Below are 23,789 nucleotides of genomic sequence, written 5' to 3' on the forward strand. Positions count from 1 at the left end.
AAGTGTTACAACAAAACAGATATCCACCCAAGCACCGAGCACAACAGTATTTGTTTTCTCAACTCCTACCACTACCCCCACAACAACCCCTACCACCTACACAACCCCTACCACTACCCCCACAACAACCCCTACCACTACCCCCACAACAACCACTACCCCCACAACAACCCCTACCACTACCCCCACAACAACCCCTACCACTACCCCCACAACAACCCCTACCCCCACAACAACCACTACCACTACCCCCACAACAACCACTACCCCCACAACAACCACTACCCCCACAACAACCCCTACCACTACCCCCACAACAACCACTACCCCCACAACAACCCCTACCACTACCCCCACAACAACCCCTACCACTACCCCCACAACAACCCCTACCACTACCCCCACAACAACTCCTACCACTACCCCCACAACAACTCCTACCACTACCCCCACAACAACCCCTACCACTACCCCCACAACAACTCCTACCACTACCCCCCACAACAACCCCTACCACTACCCCCACAACAACTCCTACCACTACCCCCACAACAACCCCTACCACTACCCCCACAACAACCCCTACCCCTACCCCCACAACAACCCCTACCACTACCCCCACAACAACCCCTACCACTACCCCCACAACAACCCCTACCACTACCCCCACAACAACCCCTACCACTACCCCCACAACAACCCCTACCACTACCCCCACAAGAACCCCTACCACTACCCCCACAACAACTCCTACCACTACCCCCACAACAACCCCTACCACTACCCCCACAACAACCCCTACCACTACCCCCACAACAACCCCTACCACTACCCCCACAACAACCCCTACCACTACCCCCACAACAACCCCTACCACTACCCCCACAACAACCCCTACCACTACCCCCACAACAACCCCTACCACTACCCCCACAACAACTCCTACTTCACCAACAACCACTTCACCCACTACTACTCCACCCTGCCTGATCAAGACTGTCTGTGATTGGTCAGGCTGGATTGACAGTCACTATCCTACTATAGAAAAAGGAGGAGATTATGAAACCATAGAAAATATAAGGAAATCTGGTATTGATATTTGTAGCCAACCTAAGGAAGTAGAATGCAGATCCAAAGAAAACATCGATGTTCCTTTGGCCGAACTAGGTCAAAATGTTGAATGCAATCCCTCAGTTGGACTGATATGCCACAACAAGGATCAAGGCATCCCACCAATATGCTACAACTACGAGATCAGAGTCAGATGTTGTGTTGATGTTTGTAGCAATGAGACAACTACCACCTCAGAACGGCCCACAACAACCATTACAACTTCTACCACTACCCCAACAACAACACGTACCACTACCCCCACAAAAACTACTACAACTACCCCAACAGCTACGACAACTACCCCAACAGCAACAACAACAACAACAGAAAGTCCAACAACTACTACCCCAACAACAACAACAACAACAACAACAACAACAACCACCACAGAAAGTCCAACAACAACAACAACTACCCCAACAACAACAACAGAAAGTCCAACAACAACACCAGAAAGTCCATCAACCACAACTAAGTCAACAACTCCATCCACAACAACAACAGAAAGTCCAACAACCATAATTAAGTCAACAACTCCATCCACAACAACACAAGTAACAGAGGAAGTTACAACTGGTCCAGAATCAACAACACCTACTACCCCAACAACAACAACAGAACGTCCAACAACAACATCAGAAAGTCCATCAACCACAACTAAGTCAACAACTCCATCCACAACAACAACAGAAAGTCCAACAACCATAATTAAGTCAACAACTCCATCCACAACAACACAAGTAACAGAGGAAGTTACAACTGGTCCAGAATCAACAACACCTACTACCACTACCACAACAACAACAACCACCACAGGAAGTCCATCAACCACAGTAACGTCTGAGACAACAACATATTCCACAACAAGCGAAACAACAGAGGAAATTACAACTGGTCCTGAATCAACAACACCCACAACAACCATTACACCACCAACAACAACAGAAAGTCCAACATCAACAACCCTCCCAACAACAACAACAACAACAACAGAAAGTCCAACATCAACAACTACCCCAACAACAACAACCACAACAACAGAAAGTTCAACAACAACATCAGAAAGTCCATCAACCACAACTAAGTCAACAACTCCATCCACAACAACAACAGAAAGTCCAACAACCATAATTAAGTCAACAACTCCATCCACAACAACACAAGTAACAGAGGAAGTTACAACTGGTCCAGAATCAACAACACCTACTACCACTACCAAAACAACAACAACCACCACAGGAAGTCCATCAACCACAGTAACGTCTGAGACAACAACATATTCCACAACAAGCGAAACAACAGGGGAAATTACAACTGGTCCAGAATCAACAATACCCACAACAACCTCTACTACTACCCCAACTACTACCACAACAACGACTCAGACAAGGACTACCTCTGAGGAAACGACAACAGCCACCACCAAATCATCTATCACAACAACAGAGTTCACTGTTGTCACAAATCCACCATACACAAAAGCAACTGAAAAGCAAATCTCAACTTTGACAATACAGACAGAAGAAACTACTACATCAAACCCAACCACAACCCCTACCATTACCCCAACAACAACCCCTACCATTACCCCAACAACAACCCCTACCATTACCCCAACAACAACCCCTACCATTACACCAACAACAACCCCTACCATTACCTCAACAACAACAACAACAACAGAAAGTCCAACAATAACAACAGAAAGTCCAACATCAACCACAACAACTATGTCAACTAAATATTCCACAACAAGAGAAACAACAGAGGAAATTACAACTGGTCCAGAATCAACAACAACGACAACAACCATTACACCCTCAACAACCCCTTCCACTACCCCCACAACAACCCCTACCACTACCCCCACAACAACCCCTACCATTGCCCCAGCCACAACCCCTTCCACTACCCCCACAACAACCCCTACCACTACCCCCACAACAACCCCTACCACTACCCCCACGACAACCCCTACCACTACCCCCACAACAACTCCTACCACTACCCCCACAACAACCCCTACCACTACCCCCACAACAACCCCTACCACTACCCCCACAACAACCCCTACCACTACCCCCACAACAACCCCTACCACTACCCCCACAACAACTCCTACCACTACCCCCACAACAACCCCTACCCCCACAACAACTCCTACCACTACCCCCACAACAACCCCTACCACTACCCCCACAACAACTCCTACCACTACCCCCACAACAACCCCTACCACTACCCCCACAACAACCCCTACCACTACCCCCACAACAACCCCTACCACTACCCCCACAACAACTCCTACCACTACCCCACAACAACCCCTACCACTACCCCCACAACAACCCCTACCACTACCCCCACAACAACCCCTACCACTACCCCCACAACAACCCCTACCACTACCCCCACAACAACTCCTACCACTACCCCCACAACAACTCCTACCACTACCCCCACAACAACCCCTACCCCCACAACAACCCCTACCACTACCCCCACAACAACTCCTACCACTACCCCCACAACAACCACTACCCCTACCCCCACAACAACCCCTACCACTACCCCCACAACAACTCCTACCACTACCCCCACAACAACCCCTACCACTACCCCCACAACAACCCCTACCACTACCCCCACAACAACCCCTACCACTACCCCCACAACAACCCCTACCACTACCCCCACAACAACTCCTACCACTACCCCCACAACAACTCCTACCACTACCCCCACAACAACTCCTACCCCCACAACAACCCCTACCACTACCCCCACAACAACCCCTACCACTACCCCCACAACAACTCCTACCACTACCCCCACAACAACTCCTACCACTACCCCCACAACAACTCCTACCCCCACAACAACTCCTACCACTACCCCCACAACAACTCCTACCACTACCCCCACAACAACCCCTACCCCCACAACAACCCCTACCACTACCCCCACAACAACTCCTACCACTACCCCCACAACAACCACTACCCCTACCCCCACAACAACCCCTACCACTACCCCCCACAACAACTCCTACCACTACCCCCACAACAACCCCTACCACTACCCCCACAACAACCCCTACCACTACCCCCACAACAACCCCTACCACTACCCCCACAACAACCCCTACCACTACCCCCACAACAACTCCTACCACTACCCCCACAACAACTCCTACCACTACCCCCACAACAACTCCTACCCCCACAACAACCCCTACCACTACCCCCACAACAACCCCTACCACTACCCCCACAACAACCCCTACCCCTACCCCCACAACAACCACTACCACTACCCCCACAACAACCCCTACCACTACCCCCACAACAACTCCTACTTCACCAACAACCACTTCACCCACTACTACTCCACACTGCCTGATCAAGACTGTCTGTGATTGGTCAGGCTGGATTGACAGTCACTATCCTACTATAGAAAAAGGAGGAGATTATGAAACCATAGAAAATATAAGGAAATCTGGTATTGATATTTGTAGCCAACCTAAGGAAGTAGAATGCAGATCCAAAGAAAACATCGATGTTCCTTTGGCCGAACTAGGTCAAAATGTTGAATGCAATCCCTCAGTTGGACTGATATGCCACAACAAGGATCAAGGCATCCCACCAATATGCTACAACTACGAGATCAGAGTCAGATGTTGTGTTGATGTTTGTAGCAATGAGACAACTACCACCTCAGAATGGCCCACAACAACCATTACAACTTCTACCACTACCCCAACAACAACACGTACCACTACCCCAACAACAACTACTACAACAACAACAACAACAACAACAACCACCACAGAAAGTCCAACAACAACTACCCCAACAACAACAACAACAGAAAGTCCAACAACAACACCAGAAAGTCCATCAACCACAACTAAGTCAACAACTCCATCCACAACAACAACAGAAAGTCCAACAACCATAATTAAGTCAACAACTCCATCCACAACAACACAAGTAACAGAGGAAGTTACAACTGGTCCAGAATCAACAACACCTACTACCCCAACAACAACAACAGAACGTCCAACAACAACACCAGAAAGTCCGTCAACCACAACTAAGTCAACAACTCCATCCACAACAACACAAGTAACAGAGGAAGTTACAACTGGTCCAGAATCAACAACACCTACTACCACTACCACAACAACAACAACCACCACAGGAAGTCCATCAACCACAGTAACGTCTGAGACAACAACATATTCCACAACAAGCGAAACAACAGAGGAAATTACAACTGGTCCTGAATCAACAACACCCACAACAACCATTACACCACCACCAACAACAACAACAACAACAACAGAAAGTCCAACAACAACAACTACCCCAACAACAACAACAACAACAACAACAGAAAGTCCAACAACAACAACCCTCCCAACAACAACAACAACAACAGAAAGTCCAACATCAACAACCCTCCCAACAACAACAACAACAACAGAAAGTCCAACAACAACAACTACCCCAACAACAACAACAACAACAACAGAAAGTTCAACAACAACAACTACCCCAACAACAACAACAACAACTATCACAACAACAACAACAACAAAAGAAAGTCCAACATCAACAACCCTCCCAACAACAATAACAACAACAGAAAGTCCAACAACAACAAATACCCCAACAACAACCACAACAACAGAACGTCCAACAACAACAACAGAAAGTCCAACAACCACAACTATGTCAACAACTCCATCCACAACAACGACAATAACAGAGGAAGTTACAACTGGTCCAGAATCAACAACACCTACCACCACTACCACAACAACAACAACCACCACAGGAAGTCCATCAACCACAGTAACGTCTAAGACAACAACATATTCCACAACAAGTGAAACAACAGAGGAAATTACAACTGGTCCTGAATCAACAACACCAACAACAACAACTACCCCAACAACAACAACAACAACTACCCAAACAACAACAACAACAACAACAACAACAGAAAGTCCAACAACAACTACCCCAACAACAGCAACAACAACTACCCCAACAACAACAACAACTACCCCAACAACAACAACAACAACTACCCAAACAACAACAACAACAACAGAAAGTCCAACAACAACTACGCAAACAACAACAACAGAAAGTCCAACAACCACAACTACGTCAACAACTGCATCCACAACAATAAAAGTAACAGAGGAAATTACAACTGGTCCTGAATCAACGATACCCACAACAACCCCTACCATTACCCCAGCCACAACCCCTACCATTACCCCAGCCACAACCCCTACCATTACCCCAACAACAACCCCTACCACTACCCCTACCACTACCCCAACAACAACCCCTACCACTACCCCTACCCCTACCACATTATGTTTTTGCACATACAAAAATCTACATTTCCCTGCTGGTAAGTGATAGTTTCCTTCATTAAAATGATAAATTCTGACTACATAATGCATTCATTCACTTCATTTAATATCTATTCATTACTAATAATATGTTTTTGTTTAGGTTCCTTGATATATAATGAGACTGACGGGGCAGGCTGGTGTTTCACCTCCTACTGTAACTCAAGTTGTATTGTTGAGAAACAAGCCAGACCATGTCCCTCTACGACCCCAGCTACAGTCAGCACTGTCTCAACTACAGTCAGCACTGTCTCAGCAACAACAGAAGCTACACATTCTACACCATCTACATTGTCCCCGACTACACCTTACATGGGCTGTGAATATGCCATTCCACCAAGAAAGGTAATGAAATAAATTAAACAGAATATTTGTGTTTCTTAGTTCATATTGTTGTGTAGTTCATAGTGTTGTGTAGTTCATAGTGTTGTGTAGTTCATAGTGTTGTGTAGTTCATAGTGTTGTGTAGTTCATAGTGTTGCGTAGTTCATAGTGTTGCGTAGTTCATAGTGTTGTGTAGTTCATAGTGTTGCGTAGTTCATAGTGTTGTGTAGTTCATAGTGTTGTGTAGTTCATAGTTTGTTTCTTAGTTCGTAGTGTTGTGCAGTTCATAATGTTGTGTAGTTCATAGTTTGTTTCTTAGTTCGTAGTGTTGTGTAGTTCATAATGTTGTGTAGTTCATAGTTTGTTTCTTAGTTCATAGTGTTGTGTAGTTCATAGTGTTGTGTAGTTCATAGTGTTGTGTAGTTCATAGTGTTGTGTAGCTCATAGTGTTGTGTAGCTCATAGTGTTGTGTAGTTATAGTGTTGTGTAGTTATAGTGTTGTGTAGTTATAGTGTTGTGCAGTTCATAGTGTTGTGTAGTTCATAGTGTTGTGTAGTACGTAGTGTGTTTACTTTCAGGACTAAAACATACATTTTCAACTTTAGGATGGTGAGACTTGGAAGACAGACAACTGCACTACTCAAACTTGCCACAGCGGTGTAATTACCACAACGTATGTGGTCTGTGAGTCTGCAGAAAAGCCTGTGTGTGAAAATGGATTCCCACCAGCTAAAGTCTATGACGAATCAGGTTGCTGCTATCACTATGAATGTGAATGTAAGTTCAAAACTTAATGTTTTTATTTATCTTCTCTCCTTCTACAAATACTTATTTCTCCAAGTTTACTTGTTTTAAAGACGTCCTCCAGTGATTTTTGAACATTTCCTGTTGGAAAGTGATATCCCAAGTGTAAATACAGTAAAGAAATACAATATGTTTTGAACAAAATTGTGTTTTTTTTTGGACACAACTGCAAACTTCAAGGAGTTGGTCTGATCCAGGCGCGCAACTTTGGTTTTAGAAGTGGGGGGGACATAAGTATTATTATTATTATTTTCATCCAGTTGGATAAACACACCAAACAGCCTACTCGACCACTCAGAGGCATCCTCATGGTCCTAAAGCACAGTGTTGCCTTGTTTTGAAACACATTCCAATGATAAAACTTGGAGTGGAACAAAAATGCAATTTCAGAATGTGGGGGCGACATGCTCCCTGTAAACCCACCGTCCCCCCATCCCCAGTGAACGTTGCACCCTTGGTCTGATCTGATGGTGACATTGTGATGTTATCAGCTTGAGCCATTTCATGAGGATACCTAGACCACCTGTTGTGTTCAGTAAATCAGGTGTTAAATGAGGTGAAAAGGAGACTGGGGTAGGACATTAAACTCTTGTATTGATGAGTGATCTATCTATTTGCTACCTTTTTCTGTTCCATCTCTCAGGTATATGCTATGGATGGGGAGACCCTCATTACGTCACATTTGATGGCCAATATTACAGTTTCCAGGAAAACTGCACCTACGTTTTGATTAAAGAAATAGTTCCTCGACAGAACTTCAGTGTCAACATCGACAACTATAACTGCGATCCGTCTGGACATGCGACCTGCCCTCAGTCTCTGATTGTCTATTACAAGTCCTATAAAATTGTTCTTACTCCGAAGAGATTAAACGTGACAACAAATATGGTAATTATAACTGTGCTTTTGTACACATTTATACACTTTTATAAAAGTGCACTTTGATACAGACATTCTTTGATATAGACATTCTTTGATACAGACATTCTTTGATACAGACATTCTTTGAGATAGACATTCTTTGAGATAGACATTCTTGGAGATAGACATTCTTGGAGATAGACATTCTTGGAGATAGACATTCTTTGATACAGACATTCTTTGATACAGACATTCTTTGATACAGACATTCTTTGAGAGAGACGTTCTCATACCACTTTAAGACTTACAATAATCTATCTTCATATTTTGAAATGTATTATTTACTTTTTGTAACGTGGGGGTATTGATTAATAGGAATATCTGATCTTGTCGACTATGACAAATGTAATTTTCAGTACTACACTTCAGTAGTTACAAATAGTTATTTAACAACATTACATATTGGTTAACCACTTTGATGATGCCATCACGTTAACTCAAAAACCATCATCAAGGTATCTGAAACAGTCCCATGACATTTCAAAGATTTTCATTTTATTGACAAAAGATTGACTGACTACCAACTCTTGTTGTGACTTCATTTAGTTCTGGAAACCATATCTTATCTACAGTATTGTAATGTTATTCTGTTCTCTATTCTCATTCATTATGTCATGTTTTTCCTCATCATTCACAAGGTTTACATCAATGGAAAACAGATCTTCCCGACCTTTTCTAATGAAGACCTCATGATCACCAGCACTGGGGTAGAGTTACTGTTGAAGATCCCTGCCATTAAAGCAACAGTGATGTTTAAGTCCCTTATGTTCAGTGTAACCCTGCCAAACTCCCTATTCCACAACAACACAGAGGGGCAGTGTGGTAAGTATGTAGGCATTGTCTACATCCCAAATGGTACGCTGTTCCCAATGTAGTGCACTCCTTTTAACCAGGGGGAATAGGGTTCCATTGTAGTGCACTCCTTTTAACCAGGGGGAATAGGGTTCCATTTGGAATGCACCCATAATGTAGACAATAAACACTTTAAGAATGAATCAGAAGAACAGCTTGTAGTACTCTGTGAGTAAACTGAACATTTGTTGCAATGATTTGATGTTATTTTGTTGCATGTTATTGCTTTTCCATGGCATTAAAAAGTTCACTGTACAGTTAGAATGATAGCATAACCAGTTAAAATATAGTGTAGGTAGGCTTAATGTTATAAGCGTTTCTAACATCAAAGAACTTGTGTTTATTCTCATTCCCATATTTATTTTACCTTTATAAAGGTACCTGTGACAATAACAGGAAAAACGATTGCAGATTACCGAATGCACAGATTCATCCATCATGTCCTGGGATGGCTCATGAATGGAAGATTCCTGATGATAAAAAACCCTACTGTGATCTGCAACGCCCTACCCCACCTACCCCTACGCCTACGCCTCCACCCTGCCCGTCAGGAAAGACATCAATCTGTGACATCATACTTAGCTCGTAAGACGTGCAACCTTGTAATAACACAGAGAGACAGCTATATTACAAAGGGAGTCTGATTGAGGTTGCTATGACACTGTATACATGCAAGTCTGTAAACTTTCCGGTAAAGGCATGGGTTGTTTTTCCAAAACTTAGTACCAAACTTATCTTGCAGACTTGTTATTCCATATAAAATATGTCATATTCTTAAGAACTTCATAGATGCTTCACAAATAATTTAACGTGTAAGGCATACAGTAATCAATATTTGTAAGAGATCTGTTGTGACATCTTATATGCCCCATTTGGGTTCGGCCTATATAATAACTTAAATGTGTTCTTTATTTTGGAAGGGTCTTTAAGCAATGCCATGACGTTATCCCACCACAACCCTTCTTCGAGGCCTGTAAATTTGATGTCTGCCACATGCCAAATATCTCAATCGGCTGCTCCAGCCTGGAAGCCTACGCCGTGAGGTGTGCAGCAGCTGGAGTCTGTATCGACTGGAGGAACTCAACTAATGGAAAATGTGGTAGGGAAGGACTTTCATATCAAATAAAGGTTGTGTCACAAATGGGATCCTATTCCCTACATAGTGCACTGCTTTTGACCAGAAAGCGGCCAAAAGTAGTGATCTATGTAGGGAATAGGATCCCATTTGGGATGCAGACAAGATCATAACACGGTTTTAAATAATTCTAATAACTTTAAGATTGATCAAAATTAATTGTATTTTGGCAACCTGCATTTACAAATTGAGTTCTTACTGTTTTGTCTTTCATTCCATCTTGACCATATTACAGAACTGACATGCCCTAAGACCAAAGTGTATAAGGCATGTGGCTCTACTATCCAGCCAACATGCAATTCAAGGTATCCATCTCATTCTCATCTCATCTCATCTCATTCCCATCTCATTCTCATCTCATCTCATTCCCATCTCATTCTCATCTCATTCCCATCTCATTCCCATCTCATCTCATTCCAAACTCATCTCATTCCCATCTCATCTCATTCCCATCTCATTATTTTACCACACAACCTAATGGACATACATTCTTAAAGGTTTCCATTATATTAAAAGTTTCTAGTCTGTAATGAATTGTTTTCTCTTGTCATAGATACAATGACAAATATGTGCATTCATGTCAGGGAGCACAAATGACCCGTGACTTTGTATGTGACTCATTCATGGAGGGCTGTTTCTGCCCTGAGGGTACCGTCTTGTTCAACACATTCTCTGACACCTGTGTTCGTGACTGTGGTAAGGATATGTCAGTTTGAGGAATACATTGTTTAATTGTGTCTCAAAGTACTACCATGTATGACTTCAAATCTTATTTTCCCTTCAAGGATGTACTGGACCTGATGGAAAACCCAAACAGGTAATAATGTGGATGTATACTACAATGAATCTGTCAGAATAAATAGTTCAACAGCTCACTTCACATTATAGCCCACAAAAACATTCTGTATAGAACCCCAATTATTTTAAGCAGTTTACTAGTTTCATTGGGGCTTGTTAGTGGTCCAAGCCCTGAAGAGGCTGGAGCCCTATTGTTATTATCAATCAATCAAATGTATTTGATAAAGCCCTTTTTTCATCAGCAGTGGTCACAAAGCGCTTTACAGATACCCAGCCTAAAACCTCAAAGAGCAGGCAATGCAGAGGCAGAAAGACAGTGGCTAGGAAAAACTCCCTAGAATGCAGAATCGTAGGAATAAACCAAGAGAGGAACCAGGTTCTGAGGGGTTGCCAGTCCTCGTCTTAATAAGTTTGAAGTTTCTGCTAACAGTGTTTTTTGTCCCAACACAGTTTGGTGAGACTTGGTACAGTAACTGCCAGAAGTGCACGTGTAATGCTGACATAATGAGTGTCCAGTGTGAATCAGTGAAATGTCCGCCACAAGAAATTGTTACCTGTAAGAAGTACGGTGAGGTGTTGGTCAACGAGACGGTGGACTGCTGTCAGATAAATAAATGCGGTGAGTAGAGACAGGATTTGAGTTTAGACCAGATAGAGGCACCTTAACGTGCCAGCAGCTTAGCTGGGTACAAGTCTGTGTGTGCTAAATGTTTGGCATATGACAAGGAGTACAAGGAGTGGAATGTTTGCACAAAACAGGTCTTCATTCTAGCTACTTCATAAAGCCTTCATAAGCACTACATAAATGTGTTACAAAGCATCTATAACATGCTTTATAAAGGGTTCATAAATGTGGCATAACTCTGTGACATAATCACCTGACTGTGAATAGTGTAGCTTGTCCCTGAGCTGGTTTCTTACCTCTCTTTCTGCTGGAGGTACTGCATGTTGATTCCAAAGAAATTTAGCAGGTGTGTTAGGAAATGCCTTTGTCACACCAATTCAATTAAATTTAAGGGCTTTATTGGCATGGGAAACAAATGTTAACATTGCCAAAGCAAGTGAAGTAGATAATAAACAAAAGTGAAATTAACTATAAAAATGAACAGTAAACATTACACTCATAGAAGTTCCAAAAGAATAAAGACCTTTCAAATGTCATATTGTGCCTATATACAGAACAGTGTTGTAAAGATGTGCAAATTATTTGAAATAACAATTGAGATAGCGACAATATGAAATCTAACTCAACACTTAACTACTATAATACAATAAATCTAGGTTAACTAACTTGTTTTTCGATCTCCAGTAGCAGCACAAGTTAAGAATTAGATTTGCGAAATCATTACATAATCAGCGTAGTACGTCTCATCAGCATCACTAAAAATAAGTACCTCCGGGTCAAGCAATATTGATACATTTCAAATTAAAAGTCCCCTACTTAATAGTGGAAAAGGGTCAATACCATTCATGATATATGATACATTATTTTTTAAACATGAACTGATTCATATTTGTACATTTTTAAGAACATTTGTATAAAATGTCGGTTTTAAAACATTTTCCAAGGTGAAAGAAAATGCCCCCAAAGGAATATATATTGGCTTAAAGCAAGAACTAATCTGGGTGCAGCAGTAAAAATATTGTAGAGAACACTCAGTAGGGTCAGTAGTGTATGTAGAACGTAAAATATGGAGTCATTTCATGGGGCTCTGAATAATTCAGAGTATTGCTGGCCTTTTAATCCATTTCATTGCGGCTGACTCACATCACATGTGCCTTACTGCACTACAGAAAACCCTCTAACCAATCATCAGTGCAGGGCATGCTCACTGAATTAAAGGGCAACTAAGCTAAAAAATTGAAGTTTCTTAGATTTTTCCCAGACCTCAAAAGTCATCCCCTGATTTGGTTTAAGCATTGTTGTGAACACAGAAAATCACATTTAGTCATGTTTCTATTAAAATGGTGAGGAAAAAAAACTCATGTAAACCAGAAAAAAAATTGAAATCCGATACCTGGAAAAACAAAATCAAGAAAACAACAGCATTTTTCTGAAGTAGGCAAAAAATAAAAACTGCAGCATAGCATTTTGGGGGAATTTGAGGTCAGGTTCAATACTGACTATGCGAAGAGGGAAATAGTTTGGGCCATCCTAGAAATGTTTTAGAGTAATATAATATATACAATTTAGCAAATGCTTTTATCCAAAGCATGAATACATTTTTACGTATGGGTGGTCCTGGGAATCGGGCACAATATCCTGGTTTTGCAATACTCTATCTAGATGCATGACAGGGTAATACGTTGTCAGTTGAATTATTCATAAGGCCTTTATTAAGCAGTGTTGATGCCACCGTTTAGAAAGCACAGGTTTGTCTAATTTGACACAGTGGGTTATGTCATACAGTTATGTCACATTTATGAACCCTTTATAAAGCATGACATATGGTTATAGATGATTTGTAACACATTTCGGTAGTGTTTATGAAGCCTTTATACTGACCATGTCATTGGACCATGTCATTGGACCCTGTCATTGGACCATGATATTGGACCATGATATTGGACCCTGTCATTGGACCATGTCATTGGACCATGTCATTGGACCATTTCATTGGACCATGATATTGGACCCTGTCATTGGACCATGATATTGGACCATGTCATTGGACCCTGTCATTGGACCCTGTCATTGGACCCTGTCATTGGACCCTGATATTGGACCCTGTCATTGGACCATGTCATTGGACCATGTCATTGGACCATGTCATTGTACCATGTCATTGTACCATTTCATTGGACCATTTCATTGGACCATTTCATTGGACCATTTCATTGGACCCTGTCATTGGACCATGTCATTGGACCCTGTCATTGGACCATGATATTGGACCCTGTCATTGGACCATGTCATTGGACCATTTCATTGGACCATGTCATTGGACCATGTTATTGGACCATGTTATTAGACCATGTCATTGTACCATGTCATTGTACCATGTCATTGTACCATGTCATTGGACCATGTCATTGGACCATGTCATTGGACCATCTCATTAGACCATCACGCACCATAATTTCAAAACTGTGTATAGTGATAAAACAGTGACTTAATATTTCATGGTGCAGGTGTCATGATGGTAACGTGGTGCAGGTGTCATGATGGTAACATGGTGCAGGTGTCGTGATGGTAACGTGGTGCAGGAATTGTGACTAACTTAACTGTTCAACAACTGTTATGTCTCAACCATTGTCTGACTCTTTTATTGTGTCTTCTCTCAGTACCCAAACCTGTTTGTGTCTACAATAATACTGAATACATGGTGAGAAGTAACACGTTTTTGATATCACTCTGCACAAATATATTTTTGCAGGCAGAACAGAGCAGTATTACAATAAATCATTTGTAAATTGTGTATAAAATAAACCTAAATATTGATGTGTCAATCACAGATTGCCCCTTTAAGTAATCCTGAGAGCCACTGTGGCCCCAAGCTTAATTTTTGCTTCAGTACATGATACTAACTCTTGCTTGCACTCTCCAGCTTGGTGAAAATGTTCCCAGCGGCACCTGTGAGGAGTGCAAGTGTGGCCCTAATAAGGATCCAGTTTCCAAGCTGTATGTTGTAGACTGTGTCCAAATCAACTGTTCCACCACCTGCCAAACGGTACTGTACTTGGGATAATTGCAAACTCGGTTTAACATAAGTGAAACATTTTGCATGGTAGGCTATACAGTATAATATTCCAGGTATATATGAAGGAAATCCACTAATGATGTCACCTTGTTGATTCTCCTCCAGGGTTATGAGTATGAAGTCGTACCTGAGAAATGTTGTGGAACGTGTGTCCAGAAGGACTGTGTTGTAGTTCTCCCAGATGCCACATCTCACATCATTCAGGTGACGTTGATTAGATAATGCACCCAAATTAGATTATTTTTAATATCAGATATCTTTGTGATATCTCAAAGGGACGAATTATATCACTAATGAGATCATTTAAATGCTTACAAATGTTCATAAATGCTTCTTAAATGATCATAAATGTTAAAGGTGTAAATACTTAAGAATTGTACTGCTTGTTTACATTTTCAAATAATGAAGAAATTATTTCTGAAAGTTTATAAATGATTTATCAATGCTTATTTATTGAAGTTTTTATAATGTACAGTATTAAATTACCAACATTTCTTTTGTTGCTACTTGACAGCTTGGGAAGTTTTGGTCGCCCCCTAGTGACCGTTGTGTGAAGTATGACTGCTCAAAAACAAAAAAACAGCTCATCGTTGTGAAATCCAAATTGGAATGCCCAGTGTTCCGTCCAGAGGACTGCGTCCCTGTAAGTAGATGAGGAAACTGGTTGAATGTGTTTGTTTGAAGTAAAGTAACTATACCTAAATATACTGGTTGCTTCATTTGATAGTAACTTTTAAGTTATATTGAATTTACACCCGAGTAGCATATTCATAGATGATCATAGTTTTCCATTATAACATCTATACTGTGTTCTCTAGCTCAGTAGACTGTAACTAGTCATATCCAAATTGAGCTGAACGCTATTCTTTTTGACAGGGAACTGAGAAAACTGATGCAAATGGATGTTGCACAACCTGTAAGTTAAAACAATATACTGATTCATTTATAAATATTCATGATTGTGTGAAGTTGTATTTTTTGTTTATACATCAGATCTACTAGTCAAATATAACCTCTTATGAACATAACCTCTTATGAACATAACCTCTTATGAACAACCTCTTATGAACATAACCTCTCATGACTTAATAAATCAATGTTCAGTTTCTGTCGATGAAACTGAATACAGTTATGATGTGATATACTTTTTCAAGTTGCTCAAAGTCTGTGCACTTTACATAGTAAGGGGGAAACTCACCACTTTAAAATTCCCTCCTTAACTCTGTCTACCTAAACAGGCACTTTACGTAGTCACTGTGATGTGACTAACACCACCACCTACCTAGAGGTGAATAACTGCAGGTCTACTGTGCCGGTGGAAATCTCAGCCTGCGGGGGATCCTGTGGAACGTCTTCTATGTGAGTATAAACTCTAAGAACACACACGCCAAAAAAGCACATAGAAACAAATGCAACATGCATTTGGGTCTTGCATAAATTTGTACTTGGGGAATTGGATTGAAGGGTGAGAAATCAGTGGGAGCTGACCTATAGCAGAATAAATGTAATACTGTTTCTAACAGTGTTGTTTGTGTGTCCTGTTTGCTAGGTACTCTGCAGAGAAAAACACCTTGATGCACTCCTGCTCCTGCTGTCAGGAGATGTCTACCAGTGAGAGGAAGGTGCAGATGCTCTGCCCTGACGGGAAGAAGATCATGCAGAACTACATTTACATTGATAAGTGCGGCTGCCATGACTCTGAGTGTGACAAGAAGAACCACGTAGATTAGGCCTTGAAGAATGAAGTCTTTTGATTTGTTCTTATTTACATTAACTGCATGGAATATTAAATACTTTTATCTAAAGGGAACCAATAGGGGCTGTCTAATTATCATATAGGCTACTTTCATGAACTGTATGTCCTTTCTCTCTACACTATCATAGACATTATGCAAACTTATTAAACTGATGAAGAAGCATGAAGTCATTATCTTGTTTTATTTCATATTGTCAAGTGCATCAATGTGTGACTAGGTAAAAAGTACACATAGTATTTAATAAAGAACACATTCATTACATAACTGTTACTATTATAAGGGGCAATCTGCAATTCAAACAACAACAAAGTGGCCAACCTGCCACTTTTTTGGCAAAAAGCTGAAGGATGGGGCTGGAGAAATGTAGCCACTCTCAAATTCATAGAGAGGGCCATGGATGCAAGGACTGACCGTCCATGATATCAACATTATAGTGGAAACTATGTTGAATTAACCAGTGTGTGCTCAGTGGGTAATATATTATTAGAAAAACAATTAGGGTACACAATATGCATGCAGTCACTGACAACTTACCATGAGCTGTTTTCTAAATGAATGTGATTGAATGTAACAAACTGGCTACCTATCTGTCATTTCCAGAGATCCTCTCACTGATAGAAATAACATACATCTGTCTTTTTTAATTCTATCTCAATGAATGTATATGTCATTTCAAGATGTAGCTAATATTCACATAAATATTTGTTTACTTATTGACATTTAGATGATATTTTTAGCCAGAGAGAAAGTTTAAAGCAAGTTGAACATTTGATTTAACCTATATGGTCCCACCCCTGGTACACCCTATCAACAGCAGGTGAAAAATCAAGGGCGCCAAATTTGAAAACAATTAAATGTCATAATTCAAATTTCTCAAACATACAACTATCTTACACCCTTTGAAAGATAAACATCTCCTTAACCTCTCTAGGGTAGGTGGCACCAAATCGTCCCACCTACGTAACAGCCAGTGGAATCCTGTGGCGCGTTATTCAAATACCTTAGAAATGCTATTACTTCAATTTCTCAAACATATGACTATTTTACAGCATTTTAAAGACAAGACTCTCGTTAGTCTAACCACACTGTCCGATTTCAAAAAGGCTTTACAACGAAAGCAAAACATTAGACTATGTAAGCAGAGTACCCAGCCAGAAATAATCAGACACCCGTTTTTCAAGCTAGCATATAATGTCACAAAAACCCAGAAGACACCTAAATGCAGCACTAACCTTTGATGATCTTGATCAGATGACACACCTAGGACATTATGTTATACAATACATGCATGTTTTGTTCAATCAAGTTCATATTTATATCAAAAAACAGCTTTTTACATTAGCATGTGACGTTCAGAACTAGCATACCCCCCGCAAACTTCCGGCGAATTTACTAACAATTTACTAAATTACTCACGATAAACGTTCACAAAAAGCATAACAATTATTTTAAGAATTATAGATACAGGACTCCTCTATGCACTCGATATGTCCGATTTTAAAATAGCTTTTTGGTGAAAGCACATTTTGCAATATTCTAAGTAGATAGCCCGGCATCACAGGGCTAGCTATTTAGACACCCAACAAGTTTAGCCTTCACCAAACTCCGATTTACTATTAGAAAAGTTTGATTACCTTTGGTGTTCTTCGGCAGAATGCACTCCCAGGACTTCTACTTCAATAACAAATGTTGGTTTGGTCCCAAATAATCCATAGTTATGTTCAAACAGAGGCGTTTTGTTCGTGCGTTCAAGACACTATCCGAATGGTAAATAAGGGTTACGAGCACGGCGCATTTCGTGACAAAAAAATTGTAAATATTCCATTACCGTACTTCGAAGCATGTCAACCGCTGTTTAAAATAAATTTTTATGCAATTTTTCTCGTAAAAAAGTGATAGTATTCTGACCGGGAATCTGCGTTTAGGTAAATAGACGACAGAAAATAAAGCACGGGATCGACTTGTGCACGCGCCTAAGCCCATTATCCTATCGGCCACTTGCCAAAAGCGCAAATGTGTTTCAGCCTGGGGCTGGAATGCCATCATTCAGCTTTTTCCCGGGCTCTGAGAGCCTATGGGAGCCGTAGGAAGTGTCACGTTACAGCAAAGATCCTCAGTCTTCAATAAACAGAGACAAGAACAACAAGATTTTGTCAGAGAGGGCACTTCCTTTAAGGAATCTTCTCAGGTTTTTGCCTGCCATATGAGTTCTGTTATACTCACAGACAACATTCAAACAGTTTTAGAAACTTTAGGGTGTTTTCTATCCAAAGCCAATAATTATATGCATATTCTAGTTACTGGGTAGGAGTAGTAACCAGATTAAATCGGGTACGTTTTTAATCCGGCCGTGTAAATACTGCCCCCTAGCCCTAACAGGTTAATCTAACCACGTTGTCCGATTTCAAAAAGGCTTTACGGCGAAAGCATAAAGTTAGATTATGTTAGGAAAGTACATTGAAAATAGCTGTGTGTAATGTTTTGTCAATGCAAAGACAGGCGTCACCAAAAGCAGAAAACCAGCTAAAATTATGCACTAACCTTTGACAATCTTCATCAGATGACACTCCTAGGACATTATGTTAGACAACACATGCATATTTTGTTCTATCAAGTTCATATTTATATCCAAAACAGCATTTTACAATGGCGTTGATGTTGAGAAAATATTTTCCCTCCAATACCGCCAGTCAATCAGCACAACAAATTAAATAATTACTATACGAAACCATTGGTAAAATATTATATTGTCATTCAAAGAATTATAGATTAACATCTCGTGAACGCAACCGCATTGCCAGATTTAAAAATAACTTTACTGGGAAATCACACTTTGCAATAATCTGAGTACTGCGCTCAGAAAAATAGGCTTGGCGATACAGACTAGGCGCCACGTTGGAGAGATCTAAAATCAAAAATACTATGTAAATATTCCCTTACCTTTGATTATCTTCATCAGAAGGCACTTCCAGGAATCCCAAGTCCATAACAAATGTAGTTTTGTTCGAAAAAGCTCATAATTTATGTCCAAAAAGCTCCGTGTTGTTAGCGCGTCCTGTAGGCTACTCAAAAACATGAATGTCGCCCGCTGGACTTGTCTTCACCAAACATGCACTCGCGCGCCAGAGTAGTATTGGCCATCCGCTTATGACCAACGTTCCAAGTCTCTTGTTCGGTCAGTTTTCACAGTAGAAGACTCAAACCACTTTGTAAAGACTGGTGACATCTAGTGGATGGCGTAGGAAGTGCTCAATGATTAATAAGTCCCTGTGTGTTTCAATGGCATAGGCTTAAATGTAATTCAACAAATCAGGTATCCACTTCCTGTCAGAATTTGTCTCAGGGTTTTGACTGCCATATGAGTTCTGTTATACTTACAGACACCATTCAAACAGTTTTAGAAAATTCTGAGTGTTTTCTATCCAAATCTGTTAGTAATATGCATATCCTAGCTTCTGAGTTGGTGTAGGAGGCAGTTAAAAATGGGCACATATTTTTTTCAAAATGCTCAATACTGCCCCCTAGACCCAACAGGTTAACGGAGGCGAGCTGAGCTGTTGACCCTGTCACGATTGACCGAGGTAGGAGCAGTTGGAACTGTGAATCCAATTAGGTTGACGTCTGCTAAAAAAAATTGATTGGGAAGTGGTTGATGCTAAAGTGTTAGGAGATGGGAGCTTGATGTATGTAAGGACATGGAGCAGGAAGGTGGGAGCTTGCTGGTGTTCTATAAGGACATGGTACAGAGGGATGAAGCCAAGAAAATAGGGAGGTATAAGGTGTTGAGAAGCGTGCCTGAACAAACAGGGTAGTATAACATGTTGTCGAGTTGTCTGGGTGTTCACAGTGTAGTGTATGGAGGGTGTATGGTGGGTGTGAGGCAATGAAGCAGACAGTGGAGGTGCAACAACTGAGAGTGGAGGCAGTGAGGGTGGTCCAAGACCAGGGAGATCCAGGATCAAGGTAGAGAAGACAGTGAGAATGGTCCAGGACCAGGGAGATACAAGATCAAGGTAGAGAAATGTGGTGGAATTATTGTAAACAAAATAAGAGACTTTTAGAATTCTTCAAAACAATCAAACTTTATTATGTATTACTGCAGTAATGGAGCTGGTCAGTAATCACCCCTGGAGGTGATCACTGAGAACTCAATCAGCTGGTTTGAGCCACAGCATTTTATATCACCCCTGGAGGTGATCACTGAGAACTCAACCAGCTGGTTTGAGCCACAGCATTTTATATCACCCCTGGAGGTGATCACTGAGAACTCAACCAGCTGGTTTGAGCCATATAATTTTATATCACCCCTGGAGGTGATCACTGCCACAGCATTTTTATAGCAAAGTCCATCCTCCTGGATGTTCATGACAAACAACAGATGTATGGAATGGGCCACAAGGTTACTAATAATTCACAGTAAACAGTATCTGCTGTAAATACTTTCCTCATTGTGTAGAGACCAGGGTCTGGCCCCCCAACTCCATACTGGAACCATCTCCCCCTGGTACCCCAGTACAGAAACATTAACCGATGCTATGGATTGCGGTATCACCCAAAGACATCGTAAATCTCCTGTCAGTGTTAAATCTCCCAGAGGCCCACGTTCAGTTCACACAGACACAATAGAGTTATAAGAACCCTCTATTCTGTTGCATTAAACAACCATTTGATGAAATTACAGTATTATAACATAATCAGTAGACAGTGAGAATGGTCCAGGACCAGGATCAAGGTGGAGAATAATTAACGATTGCATTATAGCCATTAAAATCATCTAAAATCTCGGTGCCGTTCTTGTATTTATAACACTGGTACTCATCAGGAATTAACCTCTCAGGGCTTCCCACTCTATTCAACAGCCAGTGGAATCGTGTGGCGCAAAATACAAATACCTCAAAAATGGTATAACTTCATTTTCTTAAACATATGACTATTTTACACCATTTTAAAGACAAGACTCTCATGAATCTAACCACATTGTCCAATTTCAAAAAGGCTTTACAGCGAAAGCAAAACATTAGATTATGTCAGGAGAGTACCCTGCCAAAAATAATCACACAGCCATTTTCAAAGCATGCATATATGTCACAAAAACCAAACCACAGCTAAATGCAGAACTAACCTTTGATGATCTTCATCAGATGACACTCCTAGGACATTATGTTATACAATACATGCATGTTTTGTTCAATCAAGTTCATATTTATATCAAAAACCAGCTTTTTACATTAGCATGTGACGTTCAGAACTAGCATACCCAAAATACATAACAATTATTTTAAGAACTATAGATACTGAACTCCTTTATGTAACCGCTAAGTCAGATTTTAAAATAGCTTTTCAGCGAAAGCACATTTTGCAATATTCTGAGTACATAGCTCAGCCATCACAAGCTACCTATTCAGACACCCGCCAATGTCGGGGCAACCTAAACTCAGAATTGCTATTAGAAAAATTGGATTACCTTTGCTGTTCTTCGTCAGAATCCACTCCCAGGACTTCTACTTCAACATAAACTGTTCTTTTGGTTCCAAGTAATCCATAGTTATATCCAAATACCTCCGTTTTGTTCGTGCGTTCAGGTCACTATCCAAAGGGTAACGCGCCAGCGCATTTCGTGACAAAATATCAAAATATTCCATTACCGTACTTAGAAGCATGTCCTTGCTTGGCGATGGTCTTAAGAGTGTGCTCCTAATCTCAGCTCGTTACCTGTATAAAAGACACCTGGGAGTCAGAAATCTTTCTGATTGAGAGGGGGTCAAATACTTATTTCCCTCATTAAAATGCAAATCAAATTATAACATTTCTGACATGCGTTTTTCTGAATATTTTTGTTGTTATTCTGTCTCTCACTGTTCAAGTAAACCTACCATTAAAATTATAGACAGATCCTTTCTTTGTCAGTGGGCAAACGTACAAAATCAGCAGGGGATCAAATACTTTTTCCCCCCAATGTACATCTTCTTATCTTCTTTGACACTTTATTCTATAAGTCACTCATCATTGTATTATTTAGTTTATCTTTTACTTCTTCTCAATGACAACGGTGTCATATAATTAGTATCGGAAGGTGGTGGATCTGGATATATCAGAAAGGTTACCAAGACTATGATTTTGCTCAGAGTCCCTACTCTTCCCAAAAACCGCCAACCCTCTCCTGCCCTTAGTCGATCTACTAGGTACTGCCCCATACTCACACCTCTAGGAGCACACACAGTGATGAACGGTCGGGATAGGGACTCTTTGTTAAGGAGGTAACCCCCGGACCCTGTTAGTACTCGGTTCTTCTCCTAACTCTGTGTGTGATCAGCAGTGCTCATATGTATAGATACCTTCTTGCAGTGGATAACGTGGACCCAAGTGACTCTCTCAGCTTTTCTAATGGCAAAGGCAGTGGTTTAACCTCTTACATCTACACGTTCCGCTAGCGGAACGTCTGCTCCAATATCCAATGATGGGCGGGGCGCGAAATTCAAACTCCTCTAAATCCGAAAACTTACACTTTTCAAACATATGACTATGTTACAGCTATTTAAAGACAAGACTCTCCTTTATCTAACCAAACTGTCCGATTTCAAAAAGGCTTTACAGCGAAAGCAAAACATTAGATTATGTCAGCAGAGTACCCAGCCAGGAATAATCACACAGCCATTTTTCAAGCTAGCATATCATGTCACATAAACCCAAACCATATCTAAATGCAGCACTAACCTTTGATGATCTTCATCAGATGACACACCTAGGACATTGTGTTATACAATACATGCATGTCTGTTCAATCAAGTTCATATTTATATCAAAAACCAGCTTTTTACATTAGCATGTGACGTTCAGAACTAGCATTCCCACCGAACACTTCCGGTGATTTTACTAAATTACTCACGATAAACGTTCACAAAAAGCATAACAATTATTTTAAGAATTATAGATACAGAACTCCTCTATGC

At 40.9% G+C, this 23,789-nt stretch overlaps 1 protein-coding gene across 1 annotated transcript; it reads left to right on the plus strand.

Moving 5' to 3' along the window:
- The first annotated feature begins 2,764 nt into the window (after positions 1-2,764).
- On the plus strand, positions 2,765-16,445 carry LOC115196556 (mucin-2-like). Its single transcript, XM_029757379.1, is given in 19 exon segments — positions 2,765-3,426; positions 3,429-4,146; positions 4,148-6,546; positions 6,651-6,892; positions 7,477-7,648; positions 8,319-8,563; positions 9,235-9,418; positions 9,826-10,033; positions 10,369-10,547; positions 10,819-10,888; positions 11,137-11,279; positions 11,369-11,400; positions 11,832-12,000; positions 14,667-14,707; positions 14,930-15,052; positions 15,188-15,286; positions 15,597-15,725; positions 15,959-15,998; positions 16,321-16,445. Coding segments are annotated over 19 exon segments (5,901 nt in total). The 5' UTR covers positions 2,765-2,843.
- The last annotated feature ends 7,344 nt before the right edge of the window (positions 16,446-23,789 follow it).

The sequence above is a fragment of the Salmo trutta genome, chromosome 7 (assembly GCF_901001165.1).
Source record: "Salmo trutta chromosome 7, fSalTru1.1, whole genome shotgun sequence".
NCBI classification, from domain to species: domain Eukaryota; kingdom Metazoa; phylum Chordata; class Actinopteri; order Salmoniformes; family Salmonidae; genus Salmo; species Salmo trutta.